Genomic DNA, 20,898 nt, shown 5'->3' on the forward strand with positions numbered 1-20,898 from the left:
TATAAAATCATGTATTTTGTTTGAATTTGTTTTGGAAAAGAATTGTTTAGACCCACATATATGCAGTCTTCATGGATTTCACAAAATGTTAAGAAAAATGTATTTTTTTTTTATCTTTTTAAGAAAGAAAAAATACTATCAGTTTGTATAGGTATTTAAAAATCCCTTGTAATGCAAAACATAATCATGTATATATTCGATATATTCAAACATTGCTATAGATGGCCATCAAAGAATAACACAGATCTCTTAGGATGAAATCAGAAAATCTGAAATGCATACTTAGGTGCAGGAGGAGACAGTAACAAAAATGTCAATAAATTCAAAATACGAGAAAACAATAAAAATCATTACTTAATAAAAATTAAGGTGAACATCAGCTGTAACAGGGAACACTAAATGTTCTGTTCCTGTTTTGCAAAATTCACAGAAAAGCTTTGTTTTGACCATATACAATTAAATAAATGTTTGCAAGGAAATTATACAGCATATGAAAAGAGGGGATGCACAATATTGAGATAATTAAATATATTTTTATTCATCACAGACTGTTGAAATTCCCTGTACTATACTTAAAGGCAAAGCAGTAGCAGTCTCCATTCCACTGAAAATTAAAGCTGTAGTGAAGTTTCAGACAGTTTCAGAAAAGCACACACATTTCAAAGAGAGGATGGATGGAAAAAAAAGAAATTAAATAAAATGATGAGGACCAGAAGGACCAGGACATTAGTTTTATCTTCACTCTTTAAAGATACTAGTTTCAAGCTGATAAACAAGGTGATAAGGAACAAATGGTTTGTGTTTGATAAGAACAGCTTACATCAAACCAAACTCATTTCTTTCTTGACAGGTAGCTTGCTTTTGCAGATTTAGGAATGAAAAGGGAAGGAAACAGCTTTATATTGACATTGAAAAGGGTTTTACATGTCCTTAAGAGAAAATACAGAAATTTGGTCTAGATGAAATTATTATAGGTGTAAGAAGCACTTCAGCTAGCACTGCGGAAAGTTGCCCAGAGTGACTGTGAAATCTCCATTCGTGGAGATATTAAAAATGCATCCAGATATGGCTGCTCCTATGCAACCAGCTCTAGGTGACCCTGCTTGAACAGGAGGCTTAGACCAAATGACACTGAGAGGTTCCTTCCAGACCTAACTGTTACGTGATTCTGTGATGCTGTGAACAGTTTTGAAAACTTCTGTGTAGAGGGCAGCCAGCAATTAGTAGTTCATTAACTCGAATTTGTAGGGATCCTACTGTGATCTGGCCTAGATCCAAAACTACTTGATACTTTTGTTAACAATTTTGATAACACAAATTCAGTTGTAGCAAGCACTATGGTGGGGAGGGTTAGAATTCAAAACAAACTAAATTAACTGAAGAAATGTTGTGAAATTAAAAAAGAAAAAAATCAAATGCACAAATGGGGAAGGAGAAACAACATGCAAAAATATGCAAGATAAAAATACAGTAGAAAAGGATATGGTTTTTATACAGAACAGAAATAACCTAGATAAAAACACAGTAGTAATGCAGAAAGTCAAATCTTCTGGCAATTCTAGTTTATCATCAATGCAAAACAAACAACAACAAAAAAAAGAATTACAGAAAAAAAAGAATTACAAATGTGTTGGGGGAGCAGGGCACCATTCCATCCCAACATTCCCAGTCAGTTGCCAGCACCTATAATAAAAGCTTGGAGCAATGTAGAGATATTTCAGCCACTCCAGCCAATGAGCTGCCTTCATTTGGAGCTCAGCTCGGGTGCCTCTGTACAAACACCCACAGTATGGGGAACAAAGAAGAGGAGTTAGAAATGTGTGCATGTCTCATGGAGATATGATGTCATTGGTATCACAGAAACATGGTGGGATGGCTTCTATGACTGGAATGCTGGAATGGAAGGTTACAGGCTCTTTAGAAAAGACAGGCCTGGCAGATGGGGAGGGGGAGTTGCTATTTATGTTAGGGATAGGCTGGAGAGTATGGAACTCTGTCTGGGGACAGGTGAGCCGTCAGTAGAGAGTTTGGGGGTCAGGGTTAAAGGGAAAACAGCTATGGGAGACATTACTGTGGGGATCTGTTACAGACCGCTTGATCAAGGAGAACCTGCGGATGAAGCACTCTATAGACAGATAGAAACACCCTCACGCTTGCAGGCCCTTGTTGGCATGGGGGACTTCAACCACCCTGACATCTGTTGGAAGGACGGTACAGCCTGGCACAAGTAGTCCAGGAGGTTCCTCGATTTTGTGGAAGACAACTTCCTTCTGAAAGTAATAGAGGAGCTGACAAGAAGAGGTGCCATGCTTGACCTCATGCTCACCAACAGGGAAGGGCTCGTTGAAAATGTGACGCTCCAGGGCAGCCTTGGTTGCAGTGATCATGAGATGGTCGAATTTGAGATCCTCAAGGCAGTGAGAAGAGTGTGCAGCAAGCTCACTGCCCTGGACTTCAAGAGAGCAGACTTTGGCCTCTTCAGGAGCCTGCTAAGTAAGGTTCCATGGGATACAGCCCTAGAGGGCAGAGGGGCCCAAGACTGTTGGTTGATATTCAACGATCACCTGCTACAAGCTCAGGGGTGTTGCATCCCAACTAGAAGGAAGTGCAGCAGGAGGGCCAGGAGACCTCCTTGGATGGATAAGGAGCTCCTGAGGAAAATTCAAATAAAAAAAGAGGCTTATAAAAGGTGGAAGCAAGGACAGGTGGCCTGGGAAGAGTACAGGGATGTTGTCTGGCAAGCTAGGGACCAGGTTAGGAAAGCTAAGGCCATTAGAATTAAACTAGCTAGGGATGTTAAGGATAACAGGAAGGGATTCTATAGGTACTTTGCGAATAAAAGACAGAATAGGGCAATGTGGGCCCCCTCTGGAAGCTATCAGGAGAACTGGCTACCCTGGATTTGGAGAAGGCTGAGGTTCTGAATGACTTCTTTGCCTCGGTCTTCACCGGCAAAGGCTCTGACTACACCACCCAAGTCTTGGAAGGCAGACACAGGGACTGTGAGAATGAAGACCCTAGGCCCACTGTAGGAGAGGATCTGGTCTGAGACCATCTTAAGGACCTGAACATACACAAGTCCATGGGACCTGATGAGATCCATCTGCGGGTCCTGAAGGAGCTGACAAGTGAAGTTGCTAAGCCGTTGTACATCATGTTTGAAAAATCATGGCAGTCAGGTGAAGTTCCTGACGACTGGAAAAAGGGAAATATAACCCCCATTTTCAAGAAGGGGAAAATGGATGACCCAGGGAACTACAGACCAGTCAGTCTCCCTTCTGTGCCTGGCAAAATCTTGGAGCAGATTCTCCTGGAAGGCATGCTAAGGCACATGAAAAACAAGAAGGTGGCTGGTGACAGCCAGCATGGCTTTGCTATGGGCAAATCCTGCCTGACCAATTTGATGGCCTTCCATGATGGGGCTACAGAACTGATGGACAGGGGCAGAGCAGTTGATGTCATCTACCTGGACTTGTGCCAAGCGTTCAACACTGTCCCTCACGACATCCTTGTATCTAAATTGGAGAGACATCAATTTGATAGGTGGACCACTCGGTGGACAAAGAACAGGCTGGATGGCCACACGCAAAGAGTTGTGGTCAATGGCTCAGTGTCCAGTTAGAGACCAGTAATGAGTGGTGTCCCTCAGGGATCGGTGTTGGGACTGGTCTTGTTCAACATCTTTGTCACTGACATGGACAGTGGGATTGAGTGTGCCCTCAGCAAGTTTGCCAATGACACCAAGCTGTGTGGTTCGGTTGATACGCTGGAGGGAAGGAATGCCATACAGAGGGACCTCAACATGCTTGTGAGGTGGGCTGATGCCAACCTTATGAAGTTTAGCCATGCCAAGTGCAAAGTCCTACACCTGGGTGGGAGCAATCCCAGGCACAGCTACAGGCTGGGCAGAGAAGAGATTCAGAGCAGCCTTGCAGAGAAGGACTTGGGGGTGCTGGTCGATGACAAAATGAACATGAGCCAGCTTCAGTGTGTGCTCAGAGCCCAGAAAGCCAACCGTATCCTGGGTTGCATCAAAAGGAGTGTGACCAGCAGGTCAAAGGTGGTGATCCTGCCCCTCTACTCTGCTCTCGTGAGACCCCACCTGGAGTATTGTGTGCAGTTCTGGTGTCCTCAACATAAAAAGGACATGGAACTGTTGGAACAAGTCCAGAGGAGGGTCACAAGGATGATCAAGGGATTGGAGCACCTCCCGTATGAAGACAGGCTGAGGAAGTTGGAGCTGTTCAGCCTGGAGAAGAGAAGGCTGCGTGGAGACCTCATAGCAGCCTTCCAGTATCTGAAGGGGGCCTACAAGGGCGCTGGGGAGGAACTCTTCATTAGGGACTGTAGTGACAGGACAAGGGGTAATGGGCTCAAGCTTAAACAGGGGAAGTTTAGATTGGATATAAGGAAGAAGTTCTTTACTGTAAGGGTGGTGAGGCACTGAAATGGGTTGCCCAAGAAAGTTATGAATGCTCCATCCCTGGTGGTGTTCAAGACCAGGTTGGACAAAGCCTCGGGTGACATAGCTTAGTGTGAAGTGTTTCTGCCCCTGGCAGGGGTGTTGGGGCTTAATGATCTTGTGGTCCTTCCCAGCCCTAACTATTCTATTTTTCTGTGATTCTAAAAGACAATTTCTGTATACAGGGATATTTGGGAAATAATTATTTTACTTCATTTGATGACCAGAGAGAATATTTTGTCTAGTTTGGGACCTGGTGTAAAAAAAGTAGGAGGTTGTTAACATGTAAAACATGACATATATGGAGTCATTGAAAGGTCTGTACCTGTTCAGTCTAGAAAAAGGATTTCTTGGCAGGCAGGAGGGAAGGTATGGTAACAGCCTCATGTGCCTAGTAGCTATAAATTGCAGCTGGTCTTGCAGTTCAGTTTAGAACTCTGTTAAAATTCCTGTGATCCTTTTGAGTAATGAGGGCAGAGGTGACATGCTAGCTCTCCCATCAGTCAGTAGCAAATACAATATGCACTGCAGTGCTCACTGAAATTTGCCTGTTATGGTCTGTCACTTGGAAATACCCTCTAGATATTTACTTGAGATTTTTTTTTATTTTTTTTTTCTAATTATATATGAATGAGAAAGGCTTTGCACAACCTCCCTCTTCCCTTTCATCTTCTGCTCCCCTCACTTCACTCTTTCACTTCTGTCTTCCCATTTTCAAGTACCTTTGCTTCCCCACATCCTTTATGACATTAATGAGTTTCTCTAACACAGATTTTTAAAATCTTTTGACTGTTTTCTGTAATGTAACACTATTTTAGTGTCTTTATTCTGCTAGCAAACAATACAAATGTATTCACACACCAGTTGAAATGTAGCACACTCTTAAGAGCTGCTGGAAAAACACTGACACCAAGTTTGTAAGCAGGCTTTAGTTCTTTAAGCCTAATTTAGCCTTGTAATTTACAGCAGCGCATTTCTGGCCACTTGAGCTATATCTGGTCCAGTAAATTAGAAAATCTCTAGTCTTAGCTTCAATCTTGTAACCATTCATACAGTTTAAACACAATCACTTGTACTATTTTGGCCAATACCAACTAGCATCTTCACATACAGTACCTGGACATCATTCTATGAACATCTTCAACCAGAGACTGTTCTCAAAAGCAGTCTAATTTAAGGTGGGAAAGATTTTATCTGTATTAAAGTTATCTGCGTTGTGTTTTGAGGCTGGTGCCCTCTCGTAATTTAATTGTGTGGCCTCCGGTTCTAATTCTTGGAACTGCATTATGACAAGCATTCACCTACTCTGTTAAAAAAAAAAAAAAAAAAAAAGCAAAGATAATTCACACTTTTCTCCTTTAGAATAAGTCTACCTACGTGATCAGCTTTATTAGGCAATATGCTTCTCTTACTGTCCAAAAAATTGCTTTTATCATCTCCCTTATTGATGTTCTTTATAATTCTATCCTGATGGCAAAGAATAGCACTCTGGCTTCCAGCTGAAAGATTTCCATTGTTCAGAGCATTTTTGAATGACACAGCAACTGTTCCATAGCTAGCATGAATGGTTAACATAATGGTTATGGCACACAGACGTGGTTTACTTTCTGGTTTTCTTACCTGTTTTCTCTATCCATTTTGTGCAATGGGCATCCTGTAGACAAGCTTTTAGCAATCTTATCCTAACATTCCCCTTTTCTAATGATTTGAATTATTTGATCTGTCACAGGAAAAGTAGATGTATGAAATATATATATGTGGTATATGCATATGTAGTATATAAAACTGTATAGCTGTTGTATGCTTCATGCATTACAGAAACAGACTAATTTCCTTTTCACAGATGTAATGGGACCTAATGATTAAATCAGTTTCTAAAATAGCTTATTATTCTAAGTGTTTGCAAAATATGTATTTTAATAATCAATGAAGCATCTAATACACCTAACAACAGCAACAGGTTAGTGAATACTTGATGAAATGCCAGTATTGACAGAGCGAAGTTTTTGAGCATGGCTGTCCAGATTTTTCAATTATTCAGTGATGTACAAAGTCTTTTGGGTTTATGTTTGTTATTTACTTTGTATTGCGTGTTATGTTCCTTGGAAGAGAGAATGATTAAATTGTAAGATAGAATTATCTGCTTATCTAATTCCCACTGCTACGTGAAGTGGAGGGAGGATTTTTTGAGGGAGCTACTGAGCGTGCTTTATTTGAGAAATACTGCATTATGCAAGGTGGGAGAGAAGAGACATGGTTTTGACCCAAACTTTCATCTTACATACACTGAGCCAATTGTTATGAATAGTATTAAATCAATTCTTTCCAAATATAAGCCTAAAATTTATCACTGTGGTCCAGAATTTCTCATATATGGATTAATAATGTTTTTTTTTTGTAGCCAGAACTCTCAGTACTGCCCATTATTAAGCTTGTCTTATGTTATCTCCTTTTATGAAAAAAAAAACAAATCTTTGTCCTAAGAAAAGATTTTTTTTTTCTTTTTACCTATGTTTATGATTGCTAAAACTTACAGACTGAGTATATTCCTCTGAGAATAAAGCTCTGTTGCCTAAGCTGACTTTTTAATTTATACAGCACTACTATTTCAGTCAGGAACTTTGAAGCAGATAGGGCTGCTACAGCTTTTGGTTTTCTTGCAAAAATCAAAACCAGTGTAGTCAGTGTAATCTAGAGTTATCCTTTCAAAAAGAAACTGATGAAATTACCTGTTTTAAGTGACTCAAAATCCCAGAGCAGTTGGTGTGTTGAGGCAGGGGTAAAAGAGGAAGGAATTTTGAGAGTGCTGCTGTGGACCTCCATCTACTCTAACATATCTCAAAACATGAAGTGCAGTTTGTCTGCAAAAATTTAATGTATATCAAAGTTAAAATTTTATACACAATTAGTATTTATTAAGGGCACATACACAGTAAATATTACAGACTTAAAAGGGTTCTTTCAGTCTGTATTAAACTGTTTAATCCAGGTGAAGGGAATCTAAAAATACACTGTGTCAGTGAACATGTTACATTTACATTAAGAGCATGCAGTCAAGTCCAAGAGAAGCTTATTCATCAAGAATTTAAGTATGTCAGGGATACCTCATGAAAATAGATCATAAGCTTTCAAATCTGAATCCTAACTGAGATGTAAGAATAGCTGGAGGGTACAGTGAATATTTCTCTGTGCAAGCGAGAGTCATTATTTATGGTATTTTTGTTCATAGTCCTGCTTCCAACCCTCATATCTATAATTCTAAACCCATTACTTTGTGCCCTGGTATTTTTTTTTTTATTTTATCTTAGTTTTTAACTTCTCCTACTTTGTTCCTATGGATTGACCACAACCCCCATTCCCTATTCCTGACACACTGTTTGGGGAGGGGTGGGGAGGTAGTAGAGTTGTGAATGGAGGGAAGAAGTTGAGCCTAGAAAGAGGAAGATTGTGGTGGGTTGACCTTGGCTGGATGCTAGGTGCCCACCAAAGCTGCTCTGTCACTCCCTCTCCTCAGCAGGACAGGGGACAGAATATGTAACAGAAGACTTGTTGGGCAAGATAAGGACAGGGACAGTTCACTCACCAATTATCATCCTGCGCAAAACAGACTTGACTTATGAAAATCTATTGAATTTATTGCCAATTAAAATCAGAGTAGGGTAATGAGAAAACAAAGCCAAATCTTAAAATGCCTTCCCTCCGCCTCTCTCTTCTTCTTGGGCTCAACTTCTCTCCCAGTTTTTTCTACCTCCTCCCCCCAAGAGATGTAGGAGGACAAGAATGGGAGTTGTGGCCAGTTCATCCCACATTGTCTCTGCTACTTCTTCGTCCTAAGGGTGAAGACTCCTCACACTCTTCCCCTGCTTCATCATGGGGTTCCTCCCATGGCAGACGGTCCTCTACAAACTTCTTCAATGTGAATCCTTCCCACAAGCTGTAGCTCTTCACAAACAGACTCAGGCTGGAGCAGACTGCTTCAGTATGGGTCCCCCTGTGGGGTCACAAATCCTTTTATCCATAGGATAAAAGAAATTCCTTCCATCCCAATAAAGAGTCCTTATTTGTTTCCCTTGTGTGTATCCATTATAGCTCATTATATGATTAAATTTCACAAATATTTCCTATCACTATAAGCATAATGGATAATGCTGTGTTAATAAGCCTCCATTTGATAATTTTGAGGTGTTGGTTTTTTTTCCTTGTTCAGTGTATAGCTTCAGGTTTATTGAGCAAACACTATTCAATCTGTGCTATAAGACATAATTACAAGAGACTCCTGTCACTTGCGAGTTACACATTGCATAAGCTATGCTCCTTGTCTATTTTTAATATATATGATGATATCTGTAGGAACTAACAAGTCCTTTCTGAGTTCATCAGCTGCAGTTTTTCAACACTGCTTTTTGCTAAATCAGGTAGTCGTTACTGTGACAGAATTGTCCCAGTAAAGGGGATTGTGTTGAATTGTCCCGCAGAGTCAGAAATTGAATAGATTGAATAATCAAATAAGTTTATATAGTAGCAAAATCTGTATTCATACTTTGGACCTTAATATCTTCCTGTAGTTTCAGATGTCCAGTGCTTTTATTGTTTTTTTTTTCCATTGCTTGATAAATTATACTTTAAAGCTCCAATCTTTTCCTGTTCTTCATTTGGGCTTCTCTATTCTGAGACTGAAAATGGAAAAACTATGCCCCGACAACAGCTAGAGAAAATGATCAGTTCCCAAGCAGTGCCAACAGATATCTTTTGGCAACTCTTTCTTCATTCTGTCTTAGTTTGCTGCCTTTGTTTTTAAATTATTATTATTTTATTTATTTAAAAAGGGGAAATAAATCTGTGTTTCAGGTGTTACTCTGGAATCAGATTCCTGCCTCGACCCAGGGATTCCTGTGAATGGTCATCGCCATGGTAACAACTTTAACATCCGCTCCACAGTAACTTTTAGCTGTGATCCAGGATATACACTCAGTGATGATGAACCACTCATATGTGAGAGAAACCATCAGTGGAATCATGCATTACCCAGCTGTGATGGTAAGTATCAAGTTTTTCAGATGGCAGCTTTAAAGTCCAAGGAAAATAATCTCCTATTTTTGAGAAGTAATTAAGCTTATTATTGCGACTACCTGCCTTAATTACACCAGGATCCACACTTAAAAGAAATTATTTTGCTATTAATAAAAGCCACACTTTACATCTCTGTATCAACTTTCAGTGAAGTACTGTAATGTACAGTGAAATTTGCAGGTGTATATACACCAACAGAAAAATCAAAATTCTCAGAGGGTTCCACAGTTCAAGTGTGAATGAAAATGGTGCCTTGCAAGTAACATTTTTGAAGCAAAGCCAATTAACTTTTATTTTGAACTTGGAACAAAGAATACCAAAATGATTGCTCGAAATTTAGGATACTCAATACTAAATCAGATCATCATCAGCCTAATAATTTTCTTGACATATTTTTGCTTTGAAATTTTTATTAGTTCATTAATTGTTTTGGGGGATATGCAATATGAAACTGTCTAGAACTTTAATGAAACGCTACAGTCTTCTGGCTTCATACACAAAAACTATGAAAAATATTATTACATAGTTAAAAGCTCTTAATCACGGCAAAGCAAACTAATCTACCATTCAAACTTGCTGACCTTGTAAGCACTACAACTTGTTCCTCCTTTGCAAGGACAGAAGAAAACAATTGTTTTCAACTGCATTTTGTGATCAGGTTTTAGACTGTATGTTGATGAGGTTTGAAGTGTCAGCAATCTTCTTATAAGCTGTGATTTTAAAGTGAGCAAAGCATTTTTAGTATTCTTCCATTGGTTTTATGGGTTCCTTTTGTTTGTTTGCTTTTCTGCAGTGGGTTAAGAACACTATTGTAGGAATCTTAACTTTGATTAGTATCCTGTTCTCTTTCAATTTACTTTCTACTAAAATTGCGAATGCATTTTTTTGAGTTAAATCACTAATATTCAACTATTTTGTATGTATATGAGCATTAAACTATGGTAATATGAAGTTATTTGTTTCTCATTAAAAGAGAGTCCTTATTCCTCAGGTCCATCACCCACTTTCAGCATAAGTGTGTAATAGAAAATTTAAAGCCTTTCTAGAGTAGGGCCTCCAGGCAAGCAGCATACAAGGATTACACTCAGTTTCTGCTTTTTTCTTCACATATTCAACTACATTGAATTTAGTTGTCTAAAAAACCAAAATATAACTCTTATTCTTTTAGGTAATCATTATGTTAGTGTATTTGCCTTTTGACACTCAAGCCGTTGTGACCCAAATTTTTCAAATATGACAGATTTAACTGAGCATTTTGAAGTCACCAAAATTACAACTTCAGAAATTATATCAGCAGAATAAATCCTGAAGGGAAAAGCTTGTTGCTTTGTTTCATGCCAACAAAGAAAAAGAACCAAGTACAGAGACACAATAGCTAAAGTTCTAAATAATAATGTGTCGTGGTTTAAACCCAGTCAGGTAATTCGTTCGCTCACTTCCCCCCCCTCCTTTCTTGCCCTCCCCCTGCTCTCGGAGGGACGGAGAGGAGAATCAAAAGAATGCAACTCCCACGGGTTGAGATAAGAACAGTTTAGTAACTAAGGTATAACACAAATCACTACTGCTACCACCAATGATAATAATGATAAAGGAAATAACAAGGGAACAGAATACAACACCTCACCACCCGCTGACCGATAACTCGGCCCCCAGGCCCAACCAAGCTCCGACCGATACCTCCTCCAACCCTGCAGTCTCCCAGCCCTTCCGGCTAACCCCCAGTTACATCCTGGGCATGACGTGCTGTGGTATAGAATACCTCTTTGGTCAGTTTGGGTCAGGTGTCCTGTCTCTGCTTCCTCCTGGCTTCCCCTCCTCCCTGGCAGAGCATGAGGCTCACAAAGTCCTTGGCCAAACCAAAACATCCTTGTTATCAGCTCTGTTCCTAGGCTGAAAGTCAAAACACAGCACTGCACCAGCTACCAAGAAGGAGAAAAATGACTGCTACTGCTGAACCCAGGACATAATGTCATTCTCAGAATATTATAATGTCAAGGTGAAAATAGTTTTAAAAAGGGTGAGCTAAATAAAACCAGATCAATTGCATATTTTAAATTTTAAACTTAAAACTGTGTAAATTATTTGTAAATATTTAATATCTGCTTTAAGGAATGTTGCATAATCAAACATTTTTTTTCCTTCTGTAATTCTTACAGAAGAAGAGGGATTTTGAATGAATGTATACTACCATTCATTTATGGCATTATGAAACAGATATCTGTAATTATGTTACTTATTATTAAGTAATGTTATCAACCATGTGTTTACTATGGATTTAGCCATGCATATTGTCATTCATGCTTATGTGCAGAAATAGATATCTGCAAGGAAAGCCAGACTAGAAACATTTATTTTCCTTCTACTTATTTTCAAATATGTATAACACATAAAGTAAAAAAAAAATTAAAAACTTTAAAAAAAAACTTAGTCTAATGAGTTTTTTTAAATTGTTTGCATGTATATATGTATTTATTAAATATATATACATTTACGTACAATATACATTTACGTACAAATACCGCATGTTTATTGAACATTTTTATTATGCATATTTGCCATCTAGTTTATGGCAAAGTATATCACCTTGCATGAGAAAGACTAAAACTATCTTAAAGCTTTGTTAAATATTTAGCTTATTAAAATTAAAAAGAAGAATTAAAAATCTGAACAGGAACCAATGAGTAAAAAAGCACAGCCATGCTGTATTTATAAGATTAGTGAACAATTCAGCATGAAAATCTTAAACTTTAATTAATTTGTCATGCACATTTAAGCAGCCTAGTTTAGCAAATGCTAGTATGCATAAAATGTTTCATAGTGTAGTTCGTGTGTCTTTCAAAATATTCAGTTCCAAATAAATTACTTATGATGGGACAATCTGAATCTTTAAAAGGAAAATACACTTTCTTTTTTATACTTTTTTTTTCCTCTGACTATTGCAGGAGAAGTAAAATAGGGACAAACTTTTCTGTTATTAAAAAAAAAAAAAAGTTACATTTGGTTTTGGAAATAATGTTGTTTCCTATAATTGAAGTAATGTATACTTTTCTAAATACATAGTGCAAGAAAATTAGTTGCAAGATATTTGATTTTTTTATTTCGTTTACATAAAATCCCCAAATCTTACTTCTTAAAGACTACAATACTTGCAGTATTCCAGAACAAAGTTTTCTTTAATTTTGTATTCTGGTAACCGGAGAGACTGTAGATGAAAAATAAACTCCCTTTTAAGGACTAATTTATAAAAAAACAAATTGTTGTCAAATGTGAGTGTCATAGCTTTGCATGAATTAACTTATTATTTTCATACTTGACCCTGCTTCTAGTTTTAAGGGTAGTTCAAAAAGTGAACTTGATTTTTTTAATTATTATTATTTATTTATTTATTTATTATAAAATCCAGGACTTCAGTATGACTTCTTTTGTTTTTTCTCCTCAACTTTTTTTTTGTTTGTTTGGTTTGTTTGGGTTTTTTTTTCTCTTATCAAGCTTTATGTGGTGGATACATTCATGGCAGGAGTGGAACTGTTCTTTCGCCAGGTTTTCCTGATTTTTATCCAAACTCCTTAAACTGTACTTGGACTATTGAAGTGTCACATGGCAAGGGTAAGAATGTGATATGAATTACGTATGTATATGTAATATCCGTGTTTAAATACATCAAACACATATATTCAATAGAATGCCTTTTATGAACTGAGTTAAATTAGGGCTTTCTGCCACTCCTGAGGAAGAAGTTTAATTTTCCAAAATAAATAGGGTCAAATGTGGTGTTTCTAGTTTGTGTTTATTTTGCAAAAGAAACATACATTTAACAGTTACCAGAGGAAATGTGGTTTAGTCTTAGAAAAATGGGCAGAAAATCAAATAAGTAAAATATATGAAAATAATAGTTACTTGTTAAATAATACTAAATTTTTCAGTGAAAGCTGTTGGGACCTTGTTGATAGCTCTTCTTCATTACTAAGCATGAATAAGCAGATTTGATCTGTGTATTAGTAACCTTAGATTCTAGACTTCAATTTTTAAAGCCAAAAATGATGTATCTTTCTGTTACATATACAGCTGATTAACATTTGTGTGCACAGTTAAGCTTGCTAGCTTAATTGCTAGGGCAATGTGTAAAAGAACTAAGGAAAAAATCCTAGGAAGAATTTATGATGTGTTTCATACCACTGAATCTAAAAATAATAAAAATATTCCTCAATCTCCTTTTCTTGTCATAGAAAGTCTTTGTGATAGTCTTTATGAGTAATAGTCCAAGAACTGCATTGAAAGTTTCTACTGTTTAAAAATCTTCTTGCAAATTGGATTTTGTTTTAAACTTTCATGGCATTTTTAATGTAAAATATAAGAGAAGACTTTCTAAGAAGAGTGTTGTTCCTCAGCATAAATAATTGTATTTGAAAACATAACCCTAGTTCAAAATTTCATTCATCACTACACTGGAAGTTGGCAACTAAAAAAAACAGTCCTTTTCATGACTGGTCCCAGAAAATACTAATCTCTACATATGGAAGACTGTACAGAAAACCTGTACATGCTTTGTCCTTGTATTATTTTCCTTTTAGAGTAAAAACCAGAATTGTTTTGGAGGAAATGGAAAAATAAAGCATGAATGCAAAATTTTAGTCACTTATTAAAGTCTGCCTCCTAGTTGAATAGTGAGATCATGGCAGAAATTATAAATTAGATGTATACAGGAATCTATACAATACAAATTCAGATTTTTAGAGTGCTGTGTGTACAAATAACACCTAATCCTATCAGTTCTCATATGGGAGCTATTGATTTACAGTGAGCTAAACAAACATCCACACTGCGCATATTGTTTGAGCCCAAGTGCTTTGTGCAAGGTTGATTGTTTTTTCTTTCCTAAGTTTTAGGGTTTCATTCCATATGTGATTTTTTCCTAAAAACCTTTCCATATAATGTAAGATTCACTTTCTGTGACATTACATATGAAGTAAAAACTTCCTATTAAATGCTTTTCTTTTCCCCCTTTTCAATGTTTTTAAAGGTGTACAGCTGTTTTTTCATACCTTTCACCTTGAGAGCTCTCATGACTATTTGCTTATCACTGAAGATGGCAGCTTCACAGAACCAGTAGCCAGGTTAACTGGCTCAGTCTTACCCCCTACAATTAAAGCCGGTCTGTTTGGAAATTTTACTGCACAGCTTCGATTTATATCTGATTTTTCAATTTCTTATGAAGGCTTCAACATTACATTTTCAGGTAAGAAATTCCATTCTGCTGAACAGAATGTTAGAAACAAACTCTTAAACAGTTAGAAACTGTTTCCAGATAATATTTTTACTTGTATAGAGCAGAAACATTATGAAGCACTAGTTAAAAGTCGGTAGAAATCATATAGTCTCTATCATAGAAAAGTAGCTAAGGTTTATATGTGGCTAAATGATTGAGAAGGATGTTGGGGAAGTGACTGTTTTAAGGAGTTTGCCCTGTTCTCAGAAAGCATCAATAGTTCTTGGAGGAAAATTAAGGGTGAGAAAAGCACTTTGGACTAACTAAATCAGAATTCAGCAGTTTTGCAAGTTAGGAATGTAAATGTGAATATTAAAAATCCCTGATAGTGTATAAATGCCTAAAGACAGTAGATGGCTAGGTAACTTGTAGAAAAATACACAAAATATTATGAATGGAAAGGGAAAAATTGTAGACCTTGAAATTTTTTGAACAAAAGCAAAGGTTTATGCCCTATTTACATCTGACATACACATAGGTAGCCATCATGTGCCACCATTTATATTAAATAACTATTTTCAGAAATACTACCAGGTACATTAAACTTATGATGGAAATGAGTGAGTGTGTTACCTTATTTTCATACAATCAGAATGTATAGTTCAGACATTTTTTATATTTGATCTAGTCCCTCTCTATATAACAGCCCCGATTTTTTCCTATTAATTTGTTCTGTCTCTACCTGAATCATTCCTGATGCATAGTTATAAAAAAGACCAAAAAAAAAAAAATAGGCACTTGAGACATCTTTAAAATACATACATACATATGTATGTATTTTCAGTTTAGTGACACCTGTAGAATTTCTAAAAGGTGACAAATGGGAATTGGCTTATTGAGAGTGTAGGTTTACTTAGGAAGCTCAAATGCAATTCCTGAAAACGTGGGCATTGTCTTTTTATTCACCTGAGCCTTTGATTTTTTTGGTTAGATTTTCTTCATTACGTAATTATTTTTTTTAACTGTAAGTCTCTCTTCTAAAACTGTTTGGAAGTTCAGATGAGCCAAGTATTATATACAAAGGATGTAATTAAAATTATAGTAAACCACTTACAGTATAAGCTGATTACAGCCCTTGAAATCAAGAAGAAAAAAATGTTATGTGGTTGGGACATGATAGATACATTATTACAGTATATTTAGCCATAGTAGACATACAGAAACAGTACTGGTTTTTAGTAGAGAACGCAACTCAGAAATACGCGTTTTCCAAGTGTTCCATACCAGCACAAGGCAGCTAAATTAGTAAGCTCTTTAAAATGTATTTTGTTTTTATTTTCTGTCCCATTTTTTATGATGTTTTATTGTTTTCAGAATATAATCTGGAGCCATGTGATGATCCTGGTGTTCCTGCCTTCAGTAGGCGAATTGGTTTTCATTTTGGTGTGGGAGATTCCTTGGTCTTTTCTTGTTTCCCTGGATATCGCCTGGAAGGTGCTAACAAACTTAGCTGCCTGGGAGGTGGTCGGCGTGTATGGAGTGCACCTCTGCCAAGGTGTGTGGGTAGGTGGTCACATGCTTTCATTTCATTCATCAAATCGTTAATAGCACATGGCATGTGTCAGAATACTGGGCAGAGAACAAAGTGCTTGGGTTGAAAGAATTGATCCCCAAGCTGTATGAACTCAGTGCAAGATAAAAGTAATGCATGTCTGTCTTACTTGGAGAACAAAAATAAGAAAGAGGAATAGTTAGAATTGTGATAGAAAATAGTATCAAAGTGTCTTGTGAGATAAAATTTAAATCTAATTATTGAACTATATGTTTGTCATAATTAAGATAAAAATTTCATACTTTCAGGGTAAAGAAACACTGTTTAGAGATTTTAGGTGAAAAGAGCCTATTTTAGAGTCCTCTGGCTTGGTTCCAAGTTGTCTTTTTTTTTCATATTGTGTTTTTATTCTTGTGACTCTAAACTGGTGGCTGTGTTTTGGTTGAGTGGGAGGGGCTTGGGTGTTTTTTTTCCAGTTTATAAACTACAAACTGCATTCCAGCATTGTAAACTAATTTTAAAAATTGCTGTTAAAATCAGGAACTGTATGCTCAAAGTGAGTGAAAAGTTCTTTTCTGGGAAAAGCTCTGGGACTAGATTTTATAAAATTTGTACAGTTCCTGAATTTGATTTCTGAGATGGTGTTGTCACCAACATGTCAAGAATCACAGAGCAGCCCAGGTTTAAGTGACCTCAAAAGGTCACTTTTGTGGGAAGGGGAGCCTAGATTAGATTATCTAGCACCTTGTGCAATTGCATCTTAAAAACTACTGTGATGCGGCGATTCTGACATGTCTCTGGGGAGGTTGTTCTAGTGACTGACCTCACTGTAAAAAATATGTTTTCTCTATTGAGATGAATCCTCTCTTGGTGCAATTTGTGCATCTTGCCACTTGTCTTCTCTTTGTGGTTCCTTATGAAGACAGAGCCTTTGTTCTCTTTGTAGTCACCCTTTCATTACTGCAACACTGTAATAAGGATCCCAGGCCTTCTCCAGGGAGAAGAGACCTAATTCTTTCAGTCCATGTTGATTTAAAGTGTGTAAATTTCACTAGAATAATATTCACACGCTCACTTTGAACCTATCATTTTATTTCCCCTCAGTTTTAGGAGAGTTCAGCTATTCTGTAGCTGTCCATAGGTACGAATGGAAAATTCACTCCTTATGAGCTCCTGTTGTTGAAGAAAAGAAAGCTTTTATTTGTGCAGTATTCTTATCACCAAGAATGTTTACACAGGTCCCATTTCTTGTTGCAATGGCATCTGAGACATTAGGGATGAAGGTACCATCTTACCTCAAACAGGAGTTCACACAAAGACTAGTTCTTTCTCAAAAGGGTGAAATGACTTGTCTTGAAATCAGCCGGCTTTAGAGTGTATATTCAGAAGTTAAAGCTAGTCTCAACTCAGTGGCACAAATTCATAAGTACATTACTAGGTTCAGTAGCCTCTTGATTATTTCTTCCTTATTATCATTTCTACACATCAAACTCATCTACATGATTTATACACATGATTTACACACATGATTTACACACATTAACCTTTATATACTAACAATTTCTTTGGCCCTTCTAGGACACATGATAACATACACTTTCATGATTCTTTTCATTAGATTCAAGGTGAAAGCCTTTCAAATTTAATTGCATTTGATTTGTAAACTAAACATGCACATAAGCACATACTGATTTGTACCATAGAATTAGTACTCAGTTTCATCTGCTGGTAATAAGAAAAAACAAACCAACCAACAGGGTTTCTGAATGTATTGCCATTCACCCTTCTCCATGCAAGTAAATAATTTCAAGTCCTTCCTTCAGGGTTCATCTCCAACATATTCTGAAATTTTCCTCATCAGAGAACCACTTGGGCCTTTTCACCATTGCTTCTCCTTTGAAGAGTTATTTTCCAAGTGAGGCAGAATCGGAGTCTGGGAGATCTGTTTATCCTAACATCATGACCCTGACATTTTTAGTCCAATACTTTGAGTCCCATGAGTACTGCACTATCATAATTTTCACTGGCCTCTTCATGCTGTGAAGGTAGGTGGTCTTCCCCTGAACTTCAAAGATCTTTATTTGATTACCTGGAGGGTGTTTGGTGCTCAGAATAAGACAGCATCCCTTCTTCTTCAGTAAGGACTCTCCTTTTCACAGCAAAAAGACACCGCCAAGTCTATCTGCAAAATCAGGTAGACATTCATACAGGTGTCCTTGAAAATCTTTTTTCCCTGTGTCAACCCTTCACTCTTGTCTTTTTAATTAGAATTATTTTAATTCTTATCTCAGCCCTGTACCTAAAGTGGTTATGCAGTATTATTCCAGGCCATCACAGTTTTAAAGACTCTACCTAGAGCTTCCCTTTGGGTCATTGCTCCTTTTCTAAATGTGTGCTCTAATAGGTTCTCTCCGTCCTGTCAAGAAAGCCATTTGTGCCTACAGCTGTCTACTTGCTAGTATTTAATGAGAAGAGTTTTACTGTTAACTGTTAAAAAGTGTGGAGAAGATGCAGGCTCCTTGGCTTGACTCCCCTTGCACTGTTTAAAGAACACACATGGTCATTACACAAAGTGATATCAAATTATCAAATTCCCCCCATCTTGGAAGCTTGTGACATCATGTGGCTTTTCTGGAAGACCCGTTCCCTCCACCTTTTTATATCTACTGTAGAAATTCCAGGATTGCCAGTCTCCTCATGGAGAATTTTGTGTTCCTGAATTGTTTAAAAGAAAGGTAGTGGAGTCATTTATAAAGAAACCTCATTTACTGTAAAAGCTTCCTCAAAAGCGCTTAAATACCAGTGATGGCTTCCCTGTCAAATGTGCTAGTAGCTGGTATCTGCAGATAAGGCAGTGCAGTCTCCTTTCACACAAGCACACCGTTTCCTACTTTTCTGGACACAGTGATTGCATTTGGAAGAGCTGTCCTGCAGTCTTTACTTAACTGATAACACTCCAGCATATATCCTACAGTAAGCCATTTCTGCAGTTACAGTATAAAGGACATTGACAGTCTTCTGAAGGAAAAAAATCCTAGCTGGCTACTTTTATGTAACTGTTCTTTAAGAAATGTTGTCTAAATGTACATTCACAGCAACCTCTTTTACTCCTCTCCTCAAAATTGGTTGTAACTGAGAGGAATGCAAGATTAAGAGGAACTGAGAGAGTAATACTCTGCTACTGTTTTGTATGATGCACAAAATTAATGGAGATAGGAGCACATTTCCATAGATAATGTCAATGTAAAAATACTCTCCTAGCAATCCTGGCACGACTACTTTGAAAATAAACATGCACATTTCTTGAAGAAGAAATGTCACTAAAATAGTCCATATCTTGAGGTTTGAGAGTACTAATATAGGCATCTGTTTCTTTACTGTTCTGAAACAGCTTGTCACCTATAAGGTTGTTAACATTGTCATTTGGCACATTCCTGTAATTGGCACATTCGTCTGTGCATTGTAGGTTTAATTTCCCAAATTTACTTCTGAATAATTTAATTATAATTTAAAATTACTGGTTTTCTGTTGTTGCTATGCTTGTGTGGGGGAAAAACCAAGCTACTGAAGTACAGACGAGCTTCTTATGATTATCCTTTCTCTAGTTGAGTTTTGAAAGCAGAAAACAATTTTTTTCCCCTTCATTCACTGACATCTCATGCTGTGTTATTATTCATTGTTTTGTTAATTATCACTTCAATTACTATTCCTTTTTTCCCCAGAAAAAAAACTTTTCTCTTTTTTTTTTCTAAAAACATGCATTTGATTACTAATTGTGGTTATGATGGGTTACTGTCACTACTTCCATATGTATAATTTATTCCCATTTTATCATAGAATGGTTAGGGTTGGAAAGTACCTTAAGATCATCTTGTTCCACCTCCCCTGCCATTGGCAGGGATGCCTCACCCTAGACCATGTTTTCCAAGGCAATGTCCAACCTGGCCTTGAACACTGCCAGGGATGGAGCTTTTACTTGCCTTTACAAAGTTGCAAATGCATATATATATATACTTATTTCATGGCTCTGTGAACAGAATTGCCAGAGCATACATACATACTCTTTCCAGTTTTCCTTCCAGCAATAGCTCTTTTTCCTCTACCTATAATTACATGATTCTGTTTAGAGTTTCATTTATATTTCACAGTTGGCTACTTTTTCCTGACAACAAAGTCCAGTTTTTAGTGGGTTGGTCCCCCAAGATTCCAGATCCAAGAGTAAAGCTCGTAGGCAGTCATGGAGTTCGACACATCCCCAAAACTATGTGAATCTCAGATGCAAAGTGAATACTGGAGTCTAGAAATGAGGTGGAACAAGACTGTAGTCTGCTGAAGTGCCTCATTCTGAAGCTAATGTCTGCCTAAAGGAGGCAGTCACATTCCTGTTTCTGCTGCTATCTTGTCACTAGCCTTTTAAACAGGAATCACACTATTTGCCTGGGAAATCTATTAGTAAGGCAGATCTCCTAGGTCTCATCTACAAACCAGGACTATGCTTTTAATCATACTTTTCTTACCTTGCAGTTTGCTTAAAGCCAACTAGTCAGGAGCTTACTCTCATTATGTGGGGTTGTGTTACTGTTCAAAAAGGAATTGGAAGACTCACAG

At 37.3% G+C, this 20,898-nt stretch overlaps 1 protein-coding gene across 1 annotated transcript in view; it reads left to right on the plus strand.

Moving 5' to 3' along the window:
- Positions 1 to 20,898, plus strand: part of LOC130606014 (CUB and sushi domain-containing protein 1) — a gene marked incomplete at its 5' end in the record, with an annotated part of 426,016 nt that overhangs the window by 167,206 nt on the left and 237,912 nt on the right. The window contains 4 exons of the mRNA XM_057421927.1: positions 9,311 to 9,499; positions 13,022 to 13,138; positions 14,553 to 14,768; positions 16,113 to 16,301. Of these exons, the coding sequence (XP_057277910.1) occupies positions 9,311 to 9,499; positions 13,022 to 13,138; positions 14,553 to 14,768; positions 16,113 to 16,301 (711 nt within the window). The remainder of the gene's footprint in view (positions 1 to 9,310; positions 9,500 to 13,021; positions 13,139 to 14,552; positions 14,769 to 16,112; positions 16,302 to 20,898) is intronic.

The sequence above is a fragment of the Pezoporus wallicus genome, unplaced genomic scaffold (genome assembly GCF_028554395.1).
Source record: "Pezoporus wallicus isolate ANWC-B61680 ecotype Strahan unplaced genomic scaffold, APGP_CSIRO_Pwel_v1 contig_6672, whole genome shotgun sequence".
Taxonomy (NCBI): domain Eukaryota; kingdom Metazoa; phylum Chordata; class Aves; order Psittaciformes; family Psittacidae; genus Pezoporus; species Pezoporus wallicus.